The sequence below is a fragment of the Pleuronectes platessa genome, chromosome 2 (assembly GCF_947347685.1).
Source record: "Pleuronectes platessa chromosome 2, fPlePla1.1, whole genome shotgun sequence".
Classification (NCBI taxonomy): domain Eukaryota; kingdom Metazoa; phylum Chordata; class Actinopteri; order Pleuronectiformes; family Pleuronectidae; genus Pleuronectes; species Pleuronectes platessa.
In genome coordinates this window covers 23,179,327-23,193,333 of record NC_070627.1, presented here as the reverse complement: position 1 = coordinate 23,193,333, position 14,007 = coordinate 23,179,327, and the positions used below count along the sequence as shown (strand labels likewise).

Sequence of the window (14,007 nt, the reverse complement as noted above, 5' to 3'; positions counted from 1 at the left end):
TAGAAACTTTGAATATTTCCATCTGATGGAATGATGCAGCAAAAACAAACTCTTTATAACTTTTATATTATTTTACCCCACATAATCACCAAATGCATTGCTGTAATAAAATGGAGGATCTTAATATTGTTGTCGTTTTTATTATTATTATTATTAATATTAATATGCATCCACAACTATGTGTACTGGGTTCTTCTCAGGCCCTCCACTAAGCTGGATGGAAATTGGAAACGTTGTGGTTTTTGCCATAACTTACTAATACACAAAGAAACAAAGAACCAGACAGACAGACACAGGTGCAAACCTGACCTCCTTGGATGGGGTAATAAACAACTAAACTTAAGATCATAAAACTGGTGTGAAAGTTTAAAAGAAATTACAATTACATAGTTATATATACTGACTGAGTGAAATGTCACAGGATCCTGAGATATATATATATATATGCTGACTAAAAATGTAAGTAACTGCTGATGATAATGGGGGAAGCAGTGTGTGTGTGTTTGTGTGTGTGTGTTTGTGTGTGTGTGTGTGTGTGTGAGAGTCAGTGTGTGTGTGTGTGAGTGTGTGTTTGTGTGTGTGTGTGTGTGTGTGTGTGTGTGTGTGTGTGTGTGTGTGTGTGTGTGTGTGTGTGTGTGTGTGTGTGTGTGTGTGTGTGTGAGTGAGTGAGTGAGTGAGTGAGTGAGTGAGTGAGTGAGTGCATGACTTGGTTTTAGGGTTAGGGTTAGAATTAGGTTTAGGTTAGGGTCAGTTTAAGGACAAGGTCAAGGTCAAGGTCAAGGTCAAGGTCAAGGTCAAGGGTTTGGAATTTAGTTTGGATGGTTAGGGGTTAGGGTTAGGGGCAGAAGAATGCATTATGTCAATGAATGTCCTCACAACTATAGAGAGACATGCATTAGTGTGTGTGTGTGTGTGTGTGTGTGTGTGTGTGTGTGTGTGTTTGTGTGTGTGTGTGTGTGTGTGTGTGTTTGTGTGTGAGAGAGAGAGTGTGTGTGTGGGTATGTATGTGTGTGTGTGTGTGTGTGTGTGTGTGTGTGTGTTTGTGTGTGTGTGTGTGTGTGTGTGTGTGTGAGTGAGTGAGTGAGTGAGTGTGTGTATGTGTGTGTGTGTGTGTGTGTGAGAAAAAAAGAGAGAGCCCTCCTGGGTATGTCCTGTAGCACTGCATGGCAGAGATAAGACCAACGCCTACCAAGAGGCCTGTTTCTTGGGAACCAGAAAATTGTCCCCAAAGTCCACTGGTGACACACAATACTGTCTGTCCCACACAACCTCCAAACTGTCCAACAACACACTACAGTGTCAGATCAAACTGCTTCTGTCGAGATACTGTCAACGGAACAGGCATGTTGTGTGTGTGTCTGTCAATGCATGTGCGTACATAGGCTTATGTGAGTGAATATGGCACGACCACGGATGTGCTGCAATGTCCTCTGGGTCTGTGTGTACGTTTGTGCTGCTGCATGACAGCGAACGGCGGGGCCTGCAATTCCTGACTTCTTTCTTTCATCTTGATATGCTCTTATCAGAGCAGAGCAGAGCGGCAGCAGCCACATCCCTGCCCAGCTGTCCGCACCGCCACAGAGAACTCATATCACTCCGGCACTCATAATATTAGTTTCACTCACATTGCTGCACGGCATGTGCACATCAGTATCATGCTTTTTCACTTTTAATATTTTTGTCTCCACTGCAAAACTGTGCAGGGAGACACATACATACAACTGAGAGAAAACGGGATAAAACCTTGTGCGTGATAAGTAAATTAGCTTCACTGCTTTCAAAATACTCTGACAACTTGGTGGAGGGGTGAGACATGGCCCAAGGAAGAACTCAATAAATTCTGGTGAAGAAAAAATATAGCCCCCCCCCCAAAAAAACACAAAACTTAAAGATCTAGTAAATTTATATGAGGTTTCAGAAGGAGAATATTGGGCCTTGATGGAGGTAGGCACTCTGCTTGATGACAGTCTAGTTCCCCAAATTTCCCTTGATCCTCTCATGGCAAGCTGGAACCTACCCAGCATGCACTTGGTGACAGGCAGGCTTCATCCTGCACAGGTGTAATTTACCAATCGCTTTCTTGTGTCACCTCTTTAAATCCTGTCTGTCTTATTAAGGCGGAAATGCAGAATTGTCTGAACTGTCTGTGACCTTTCTGACCTTAACTGTATACAGCATTAAACAGTTGGTTTCTGTTGGCAGAAAACAGGAATTTTATACCGACTGTAAACAGAGGGACAGGTTTAGATAAACAGCGCACTCTAATATAGTGCGGATGACTGAATAACCTATTCATTGATTTGCATCTGGCCTAACTGATGCAGTTTATCGGCCCCCGTCCCCACCTACTTGGGATGCCATTTCGATTTAACTGCTGCTTACTCTGCAAAAAGAGTACCAACTTTTTCCCCCTGATTTCCCTGAAAACTGTTAATGGAGAAAGACAGAGGAAAGTTGGGGAACTGCTTTGAATAGCAAATGACGGGGACAGTGTTGGGCTTGTGCCCAGCCAGGCCGTATCCGTACCATATCTCTTCCACATGATTGCAGCCCTTCTCTCGATTTGCATTACTGTGTTCCAGTATAACTCGGCTGGACCACAAAGAAATTGAGTCTTTGTATTTTATATTTGCTTTGTTCAAATGTCCGTCAAACTCTTTTCCATTAGGGCTCGGCCTTATCAGGGGCAGTATGCACATTTCGTCAACAGGCAAAAAGCACCCGTCATCCTGCCATGCTGCCTAGATTTGCTGTGTGACATACATTATATTGTAAATAATAAACCTGAGTAAATATAAAATCCTACATATATAGATATACATGAAATAAGCTCATTCTGTTCATTTCTGTCCACCAACTCAACCTAACTGTCTGATAATAGCCTTGGTTTGGTGCTGATGAGCTTTTTCTATGTGGCTGAGCTCTCTGTGACGAAATCATCAGAGATACCAACATGTTATCAACACCACACTGCAGCACACACTGCTATAAAGGAAGAGCAAGTGAAGATCAAGATTTAAATCCGACTCCGTCACCTTGAAAAACTTGCTTCAGAAGCTGAAAAAACCTTCACTGAGACAAATGGATCACATGGTTAGGCATCGTTTTGAACCCGGGGATGTAAATATTTTTCAACTTTTCTCTCTCTCTGGACCGAAGAGGTGTGTCTGTTAGAAAAAAGTTGTCCCCAACCCCTCCCACCAACTGTCTCTTAGCCCTAAACTTTGCTGGAGGTTGGAGAAGTTGTTCTTCTGGCATCCGCCTACACTGAGGTAGACATAGAAACGCTGTGCCGCCACCCACCTGCAGGCTGCGTTCATTAAATTCTGCGAACCACCTCGATCATCTGGACACCAACTAAGGTAGGTGACCCCTTACGCCATTTGGCTCCTGCTGGTCTCAGCACTAAACAGTGGACAACACGCATCTGGCAAAACAATATCTGGTTTATGCAAACACAGTTGTGCATTTGAGACATTTAAAGGAGGCTTTAATATCACCTCAGGCCATTTATTGTTTGATTAACTGACATGTAGGGATAAGAGGAGAAAAGGAATTCGATTTTAGGGTGATGGAAATTCATTACAGTTTCATTCACGATGAATAGGACACCTCACTTAAACTTCGATAGAGCATTGATAATTTTATTATTTTCTATTATTTGATAATCTTTTTTTCTTGAAAATGATTCCATCTGTCTTTGTCAAAGAGTGATTAATTAAAGTTGGACAGAGGACTATTATGGTTTGGGATGTTTTGGATTTAATTCAAATTAAATATACTATCCTCTTGTAAGTGTAACCATAACTGTATGTGTGTCCATGTATTAATATAAATAAATGTATTATTTGCAATTACGACGGCAATTAACTTTAAATTAATTACAAATGTTTCTTTGCGATGCGCGTGTCTGAGAATTAGTTTGAAAATGATTCCATCACAATCTAAATATGATAAATATTAATAATTATAAGAATCCATTTTATTTCACAGTGCTTTTTATGGAAACCCAAGGACAACTTACAATATATCACTAATAAACACATGTGGAATTAGAGTTGTTGTTTTAATTTCTCAGTTTCTCAGCACCATATTCTTTGTACACATCAGCACAACATGCTGCACTGCTTTGCTGCTGTGTTTTCACATCGCTCTTATTTCCTATTTAACAGATTTCTATTAATCAGATGAGATTAGTTTCACGTTGTATCAGTGGAGCTGGATATATTTAGCATTACTATAATGCTGTCTATCAGATTTTCTCACACGTTATCAGACACAATGAGTCGCTTCTCTTTCCTCCAAAGATATGGAATGATAGTGGCCTTGTTGGCTATTGAAGTTCCCATTAAACTCTTCGACCACAATGAGATATTATATATCTCTATTACACCTATTAGGTATTTTATAAAGGACAGCAAATGTGCTTATTATCTTTTTATGTTTTCTTCTTTTGCCCTGTCAGATCAAATACACCACCACTGAATAATGAGTTCATTAAAACACAGCACACACATTACACAATTTGAAAACTGGTGTGACAATTATGTGTGACAAAGGTTCTGGTAACACTTTCACTTTATTTGCCAGGACCTTTATTCTTTTAATTTTGTAGTTTGTTGCTGTTTGTCCACCTGGCCCCCGAGGGCTTATGAATATATATATCTGTTGCATCTTGACACATCTATTGCAGAAAGGCCCCTCAGTTACGGTCTGGTCATTGGCTGCATCAAAACATTTATAGCTCTGTTTATTTTTAGTTTTTTTTACTTTCGGCCACAGTCAAATGAGGATCCTAGAAAAGGAGGTTTGAAGAAACCTGCAGTCAAGAGATCTCCTCCTTGATAACCTCAAGTTGCACAGGTTGTTTTGAAGTGAACAGTGTCTGCTTCAATCACAGTTACTGTAAATCACAAGGTTATGACTTACTGTGGCCTTTTGCTGACACTGTTCTTTTCCAACGTGACAAAAACATCTAAATGATAAATGATTACAAAATGCATTTGACAGAAACAGGTGCAGTTGGTTTCTCACATCCGCCCCATGTTCTCTCCCTGTCAGTATGGAGGATTCCTCAGAGCAGTCCCACTGGGTGTCTCCAGCTCTGCTGAGCTCGGACGCTCTCGTTGGTTTCTCCTCCGAGCCCGGACTCCTGCCTCCAGTGGAAGAGAATGAGTCCTTCTTCTCCAGCCAGGACTCGGACTACAGTGGCCTTTCCTCTTTCTTCTCCAACCCAAGCCACAGCCGGGCAGCATCCACCTACAGACACAGCTCAGGTCAGTGCCCCACTCATGGTCACCCTACGAATCCCCCCCCCACCCACATCCACCCTGTAATTCATGACCCTGTTGATCTTTTCAAAGTTCGACCGGTGTTCAGCTCGCCGAGCCTTCTCAGCAACTTCCAGCTCCTGGACGTGCCTGCCACCCACTCCCTGAGCTCACCCTACAACCCCCCAGCCTCCACCTGGAGTGGCGGCCCTCTCACCAAGACCCCGCTGCACTCACACACCCCGACCTCCCTCTACACCCCCGGACTCAACCCCTCCTTCATCACCTCCAGAGATGGATACTCCTCTCCGGGCAGAGAGAACAGGGACAGCCCCAGGCTTCAGGAGGCCCTAAAGATCGAGCGCTTGAGCCCGCTGGGGGGGTCAGGTTCCAGCAGCAGCTTTCTGAACCTGACCTCTGCCAATGGGAGTGTATACACACCGTCATCCCACTCCCACCCACACATGCTGAGCCCCTACAGCTCGTACATGACTGGTCCGCAGGAGTACAGTTCTGCTGCTCTGTACTCCAGCCCCGGGGCCTGGATCAACCCCTCGTTCTCCCCCAAACTCCGCAACAAGATGAGGATATCCACTCCAGGTGAGGACGCACTGAGACATGACATCTCGCCACAAGGTTCTGGACCGCCCAGTTACATCCTGACCTGAAAATGTTTCTAAATTAAAAATTATATACATTTTAAAATCTTTGCATATTAAAGTAATGAGTATCCACCATGAGGATTTGTATCCAAAGTAATAGTTATGCATGCTTGTTTCTGAACAGAGGCCAGAGAGTGTGTGAATTGTGGAGCCACAGCTACCCCGCTGTGGCGTCGGGATGGTACAGGCCACTACCTGTGCAATGCCTGTGGATTGTATCATAAGATGAATGGACAAAACAGACCTCTGATCCGGCCCAAGAAAAGACTGGTATGATCCACTGAGGGTTACTGATTGGCTCCCTAATAATGATTAAATTCGCAATTTGTTATTGTCAGATCAATGTACATCTTCAGATTATTTCCTCTTTTTTGTTTCAGATTGTCAGTAAGCGCGCAGGCACAATGTGTGCAAACTGTCACACAAGCACAACAACACTGTGGAGACGCAACGCCAATGGAGAGCCTGTGTGTAACGCCTGTGGACTCTACTTCAAACTGCACAATGTGAGTCAGCCGGTCATTTAATATTCACACCGGTAGTCTTTTACAAAGAAATCCAGAGACCTCACCCTGAATCAGGTTGTACATGAAAATATACCTTTGAATTTCCCCCCCCAGATCAATCGGCCCCTCACCATGAAGAAGGACGGCATTCAAACACGCAACAGAAAGGTCTCCAACAAGAACAAGAAGAGCAAGAAGGTGGCCATGTTGGATCAGTACTCTGAGATGACCCAGCCGTCTTCTCTGGACGACAACGGCGGGCACTATTCCCTCGGCCCCGGGACTATGCTGACCTACAGCCACGCACAGCATCTCATTCCAGCCCCCTCCCCTCTGCACCCCTCTGCCTCCCTACCCTACACACACCACCTCAACACTGGCATGATGCCCACACTAGTGTGAAACAACTAAACCGGCACCGTCGTACATTCAAGAATCAGTACACTCGCCTGGTACTTTTAGTGTGGTATTGTACATTTGTGTTTCTAGGCTGGATTTGCCTCGTTGATGGAGTTTTCTGTATATTTTCACTGTATTTTATTAGACGACAACATTTTTTAATTATGATCAGTCAGATAAAATTGCTGCACATTCTCTCAGCTGTAAATACATTCACAAATCGGATCCGATAGCCACGTTTGTGTCTCTTTTATTATTCATAATGTGAAATTAGTTCTTTAGTTTCGGGATTTTATGGGTCTGTTTGGTCTTTTTTATGATTGATATTACCATATTGAGCTCTTTGCGGAGAAAATAATAAAACGTGTGACTCATTCTGCTGGAGTTATGAAGGCTTTTGTTTTGATAGTCATTTGAATTTTCACTTCATTGGTAAAGACCACAGTTAAAGTCTAATGTGTGGTGTTATTGTCCTCCCCTGCTCAGGTATAATAGTCTCTTTGTGCAGGTCAGAGCTCCACTTTGAAAGTGAGATTGTACGTAGCGGGTATGCAAATCCTCCTTTCCACTGAATAGAGAAATACTTAACTTAAGTGTAACACTTAAACCTGGTTGTATTTTTAGATAAGAGCAGCCAGTGGGTGAACGAGTGGGCTCCAAGTTCCACTGCACACACAAGGTCATGTTTATTTTTGTTATTACTCATCAGTGTATGCATGATCACGAGGGGAAAGCAGTGGTTTCACGCTTGAAACGTCAGAGGCCAAGTGGACATTGTCTTTTAATGACATGCCACAACATTCTAGGAGAGCTTATATTCATTCTGAGTTGAACAGAGTTTATATCCTTGTTCTGATTGAAAGTATTCTGACTCTTTACTCGAGCAGAAATACCACAATGTAAAAATATGCCAATTAGAGTAAAAGTCCTGCATTTAAAGTCTCACTAAAGTGTTTATAATGCATAAAACATATTAGGCACTATTTATTGTTGTAACGTGTCAAATTGTGGGTAATTTTAAACACTAAACATGATCTTAGGTAGTTTAATCGGTAATGATGCATCATTTTTGTCTGCTGGTAATAAGTACTAAGATAATTTCAGCTGGAAAATAAAATAGCAATTTTTTTTTTTTCATTTAGTCCAATAATCCCATATAGAATAAATTTAAATAAAAAAAGATTAGACATATAAAGAAGGAGAAAATGCTTTATCAAGTAGATTTTAGTGATTTTTAGCTTCTGTTATCGTGCTACATCCACAGTATCGCAATCATTGAACCTGATATAACTGTTTCTTATTGATCGAACTTCATCTCAGATTAGATTTGACCTCTTGGGGAAAAGTTCTTTGAAAGAAATTGCAGCAACAGACAACTGAAATCTTAACGAAGAATCAGATCACACAAATCATAAGCAAGTAGCTATTTTTTCAGCCTTTTATTTAAGCCATACAGTAAACCCAGCCCTGAGATGTATACAGTACAGTGTGTGCAGTGTACGCTTTATGTTGAGCAGCAGCAGCAGAAGGGCATGGGTAGCTCACTCAGGACTGGGGAGGGACTGATAAGTTATCACTGAGGCCACAGATGCCAAACCATCCACCTGCTGCTGGCACCGCCGCTCTCACACTCCCTGTCAGTTAGTCAAAGAGGGGCGCAGTGTGCACTGAAGGTATTCAGTCAGGAGCTATGATGAAGGCCAACAAATGGTTACTGTGCAATTTAGGTGGATCAGTGTGGCTCTACATTTGTTTGTGGGAAAAAGAAAAGTGTTTACTCATAGTTTCAAAAGTCTGTCTGTCATGTTCGGGTTGAATGAATCCACTATGGTTTCATAATCTGTAGGCACACAGAACACTTCACTTGAGACAAATCTGTTAATTATCAGTGTGTGTGTGTGTGTGTTTGTGTGTGTGTGTGTGTGTGTGTGTGTGTGTGTGATTGTATAGCTTATTTGTACACGCTTCAGTGCAGGTGTCAGGGAGAAATCACACGTTTATGCATTTTGGTTTCAGCTTTACGAGCACCACCCTGTGAACACCGGGGCACAACACCCACTCAACACTGAGTGAGAAAAACACACACACACACACACACACACACACACACACACACACACACACACAGACACACACAAACACTCACACACGCATGCACGCACGCACACACACACACACACACACACACACCCACACACACACACCCACACTCACGCACACACGCACGCACACGCACGCACACACACACACACACACACACACACACACACACACACACACACACACACACACCTGAGTGTATTGGTGATAAACAACTCTAATTTCCTCTTAGTTTCTCTTCTTTAATTTCATTGCCAGTCAACCAGTCAAATACCTCCTGATTCCCTCAGGACCTTCCTGATGCTGACATGTGATGTGTGACCTGTGTGAACTAACATAGTTAGAACAGTTAAGAAAGGTCATGCAATGTCTCAATTCAATATTAGTTGGCAAGTGAGTCCATAATTTATCCTCTTCCTTAACTGTCTCTATCTGCTGTTTATCTGGTGCAGCTGCCAGCTCTGCTCTGGGGAAATGGCAACAAATGACAAGGATAGATTAGAGACCACAGGCGCGCTCCTGTTCTCTGACACGGCCGTCCGTTAGTGGCCTTCTCTCTCTAACTCCCTGCTTGCCTCTGCTCACATTCAGCCTGTTCTGGGCTTAGTTGTAGCAGAAGCATTTACAACAGAGAAGCTAGCTCTTTTTAATCTTTGTCACTTACTCCTGTTTGGATTGGGAGACATTTTAAACAACAAGAACCAGATGCATTTCTGACTGACAGACGTACATCTACATCACACTGTTACATCTACGGTGAGAAACAATAGAGTGCATAGACCTTAGCGTGAGTAATGTAATTTGGAATTTTCTGGTTCACAAGCGCCCTCAGATGGCCACAACACAACACTGCAGCTCCTGTTTTTCCTCAACTGACATGACTGATCAGGATGTAAAAGTCGGGCTCTTCCGTAAACAGTAAAGACACGTACTGTGTCTTTACTGTTTACAGTTTGCACTAGATCATCTACACAGAACATTACTGAGAGAACGTTGCACCTTTACTTTTCAGACTTTTAATGTTTCCACAATAGCATACATATATGTAAGTGATAATGTTTATGAGTTTATCTGCATTCCATGCAGTAACAATGTGTTGAAGCATAATGTATTTAAAGTACGGTCTGTGTATTTTCAACTATTTTAGATATACTTATGTTTGATTGATTAATTTATGGGTGTGGTTAGTATCTTTTTAACATTTTGAACCAGAAAAGATTCTGTTTTCAACAGTTATGATAATGCAGTAAATCTCCAGGATTCACAACATGCCTGTATTTATTTACTGTAAATCAGTTTCCTCTGAGCTTGACAAAAACTATCAATTTGGGCTCATAATGTACTTTTACTCCAGACTGATGATGAAGCTGAACTGTTGTACTTTAACAACTCGAATAAATCAGATAATTCCACGATGGTTCAGTTTTGGAGCCAGAACATATAACATTTACTCCATATAATAAATACTAAATTCTAACACATGACATTGCTATAAGTCCTAAGGCAAATAGCATACACAGCTAAAGTTTGGTGGTTTCAAGCAACTTATTGTTGATGCATGTGTGTTTTCTCATTGCTTCCAGTCGATAAAAGAAAAAACGGCAGAAATACACAAGAAAAACATAAATATATTTATTTATTTTTTCTAAGCATGCCTTTAACTCCAGTACGGCCAACAAAAGGAGCTGAGCATTACACAGTGAAAAGGAAATATAACCTACATATTCTGTCAGTTTCAGGGTATTAAAAATTGGTCCTTGGATAACACACAAAGAAAAAACATTAAAAATAAGCAGTCTCATCAGTCCGGCTCTACGGTTTCCCACTGATTCTTAGCTTATCAGGTTCATTTAAAGCACTTCCAGTCTGGAGTTATCGGCCTGTAACAGGTGAAAATCTCTGCACTGTTTTCAAAACAATAAAAGACACAGGACAAAGCGGGTGGGAAGCGGAGCAGCTCAACAAGCTACATGTTATAGATACTCCCACAAACTGCTTCAGCCAATCCACATTCTGTCAGTGCACGAGCAGACTGGGCTTTTTGTAAACATTTACTATTAAGTTGTATTTCTGTTGGCGTAGCGTAACACAGGGTGTGGTAAACGAGATGCAGCCCTTTCATTGTCTCTTAGCGATGAGCATCGCAATCAGCACTCCTGTTAACACCCCCACTCCAACTAGCAGCCATCTCTTCACGGTGTCATGATATCGCCGCGCTCCTGCACCCGCGTCTTGTCCGAAAATCTCAGCAAAGCAGTCCTGCAATGAAAAGGAAATTTGATTTAGGCAGGAAAACCACAAGTGGGAGAGGAATTTCGTTATAAGGTCATATTTAGGTTTCTATCTATCCACATTAAAAGGAATACTTCAGCAAAATTATAAAGTTGAGGTCAAACTATTTTGCAAAAAAAATTGCGGAATATTTCCCTTTTTTTCTCGTAAATAATGATAAGCTGAACATTTTACATTGTTACAAATTGTATATTTAAACAAGTTTAAAATTAAATCCAACTTTATTTTTATTTTTTTTGTATTGGAACCAAATTAGAAAGTGACAGTACAAAAACTAAATTTTGCTCTTTTTTTTCTGAAAAATTCTGGATAATAACGCTTAGAAGTTGTAAAAATATGTTTTACAAAGGATGAGAATACAAATCAAAGGCAGAAAATTGTTCCAAATAAATCACTTTGAATAACCTGTGACTGCTGTGAATCCAAACCGACTGCAGCTGCTGTCCTCCATTAGAGCCAAGCTATAAATTGTCAGAGCAACCTTTAAAAATCTACATAGAGAGAATTTGATACACCTCGGTCGAGGCAGATGGCCGCCCACACCGAGCCTGGTTCTGATAGAAATATTAATAAAATTGAATGAATTCTCAAAAAAGGAGTTTAAGCAGTTTGGTGGCACCAAAGCACAGGAACTACAGTGGGTGGCTCAGGCAAGATACTGAACCCTGAAAGCCTATGCTCTGCTGACAGTGTGGGAAACTCATGTGGGATCATTTTTATGTAAAGTATAAGGAGGCCAGGCTTTGCTGTCGCACTAATAACTAATCCTCACTGTAACTGAATGATTGTAATTAATAACTAAAACGCTGAGTTTCAGAATGATATGGACCACGATTGTATTGTGTGAGTCACATGATGGCCTGACCCCAATCTGCTTCTTATTGGTACTGGATCACCCACAGTCGGTCATTAATGAGGCTGCATGTTGGGTCCGTCCCCTGGAGACTCACCCAGCCTCCTTGGCTCTGGATCCACGGACTGATGTGCTCATCCAGGTACATGGTCATCCAGTCTGCGATGCGGGAGACCAGCTCGCTCATATTCTTCTCCACGCATTCCACACACAGCACACCCCCAAAAGAAAACAGGCCCACTACACGTCCCCAGTTGACTCCGTCCTTGAACACCTCATCCATCACACTCTTGAAGCTGTGGTAGGCTGTGTCAGGGGTGATGTCGAGCTGCAAGGAAACCTCACTGAACGCTTGCCTGAAGAGCAGCTCAAACTCGTCAGCAGAGTCCCGGAGAGCTGCCTTCACGGCCTCCAGGCCCCCGCCCGGGGTGACGGATGGCGTCCCCTGCTCACCACACCTGTCCCTGCAGTTGACCAGCAAGCCGTTACTGGCGGCTGAGGTGGCCCTGTCTCCCTCAGTCCTCCTGCCAGCATCCTCTGGCCTCAGTAGAGAGGTCGGGTAGTTCCTCTGAGACAGCCTGTAGCTGATAAAGAACTCCACCAGCTCCCTGTTGCTGTACGACATTATGTCCTCAGTGTGAAGCTCCCACACACAGCCAGCCTAGTCAGACCCCACGCTTTCTCCTGCCATTCCTCTCACCTCTGTCGCCTGCCACATCAGAGCTTCTTCACCTCGCAGCAGCCGTCTGGGAGCAGCCAGGGGGGAGAGAAGGTTACGTTAGTTCATGTCAGGAGATGTGATGCAACTTGTGACGCTGTAAACATCCTCTGGTTCCCATTCATTTCTCTCTGATAGGAAATTCTACTCGGACAGTTGCTAGTGATGTGCAAATCATCTGATCTGCATATTTTAAACATTATAATTGATGGGATTGTATTTTAGAGCAAACACATGTTCTGCATTAGTACACAATGATAAGGAGTAAATCTGAAAATAAAAGTAATGCAGTCTTGATGTCCCCAGTGTGATTCAGGTATCTGTCCATAGACTGAATCTACTGACATGGATGGAAACTACAGGATGACTCGGATTGATCAGAAAATCTGATCCAAACCCTGGGACAAATATTTCACAACAAACGTGAGCTCACAACCAACAGCTGACTTGCAGGGTTGGCATTGTGAAATCAAACAGCTGATCATTAGATCGCTCCGATGTGCGTCAAACCAAATATGTGCGTTTACATGGCAACCTCTCCTCGCTGACAGCTGCAGGTCGCGTACATACAGCCAGGTTTAGCTTCCGCTGCTAACTAGCTATTTACAAACAGTCCACAGGGAACGCACCGAAAACCCGCTAGCTGCATCCATGGCAGTGCTCGATGGCAGACATTTGTACTTACTGCTGCTCAGGGCTGGTTCTCGGGGAGGCTGCAGCTATGGAGTCAGTAAACGCTGGATGGGAGCCTGCAGACACAATATGGACATTCTTGCAGCTGCAGACTGAGCGCTGATGCACGCTGGCTGTTGGCCAATTCTGCTACTGTACCAGCCAGAAGTTCCGCCCTCCCGCTGCTCCTGCGCCAATCGGCGTCCGAGGCAAACAGGAAGCCAGGGGGCCCGTGGAGTGACATCAGAATGGTGAAGAAGGGACACTGCTTTATTTGTGTAACACTGACCAATGAGAATGGAGGGACTGCAAACCTGCTGTCATCGTTTTAGCTTTTGAAACTAAACAGTGTGACTCGTCTTTGCTACTGTTGTTGCACTTTCTGTTAATAAAGCTTTCCCCCCCTTTTTTTATATGACCATTGCTGAATTACAAGCAGTACCTGACCTCTGGTTCCAACAATCTAATTGGCAAGTGTAATTTTCTAATAATAATAACAATGTAATCCACCTCCAGCAGTGCTTTGTAAACATTT

General features: G+C 42.8%; 2 protein-coding genes across 2 annotated transcripts; one reads left to right on the top strand and one right to left on the bottom strand.

The window, feature by feature from the left end:
- The first annotated feature begins 2,991 nt into the window (after positions 1-2,991).
- Positions 2,992-7,214, top strand: gata1a (GATA binding protein 1a). The gene is made up of 6 exons (XM_053437956.1): positions 2,992-3,362; positions 5,062-5,276; positions 5,364-5,870; positions 6,057-6,202; positions 6,313-6,438; positions 6,553-7,214. Exons 2-6 carry the CDS (start codon positions 5,063-5,065, stop codon positions 6,838-6,840), a joined length of 1,281 nt encoding a protein of 426 aa, XP_053293931.1. The 5' UTR covers positions 2,992-3,362; position 5,062; the 3' UTR covers positions 6,841-7,214.
- Positions 7,215-10,556: 3,342 nt separating this feature from the next.
- On the bottom strand, positions 10,557-13,619 carry LOC128454742 (bcl-2-like protein 1). The gene is made up of 3 exons (XM_053438261.1): positions 13,486-13,619; positions 12,180-12,828; positions 10,557-11,196 (listed from the first exon to the last, which is right to left on the bottom strand). Exons 2-3 carry the CDS (start codon positions 12,705-12,707, stop codon positions 11,056-11,058), a joined length of 669 nt encoding a protein of 222 aa, XP_053294236.1. The 5' UTR covers positions 12,708-12,828; positions 13,486-13,619; the 3' UTR covers positions 10,557-11,055.
- Between the last annotated feature and the right edge of the window lie 388 nt (positions 13,620-14,007).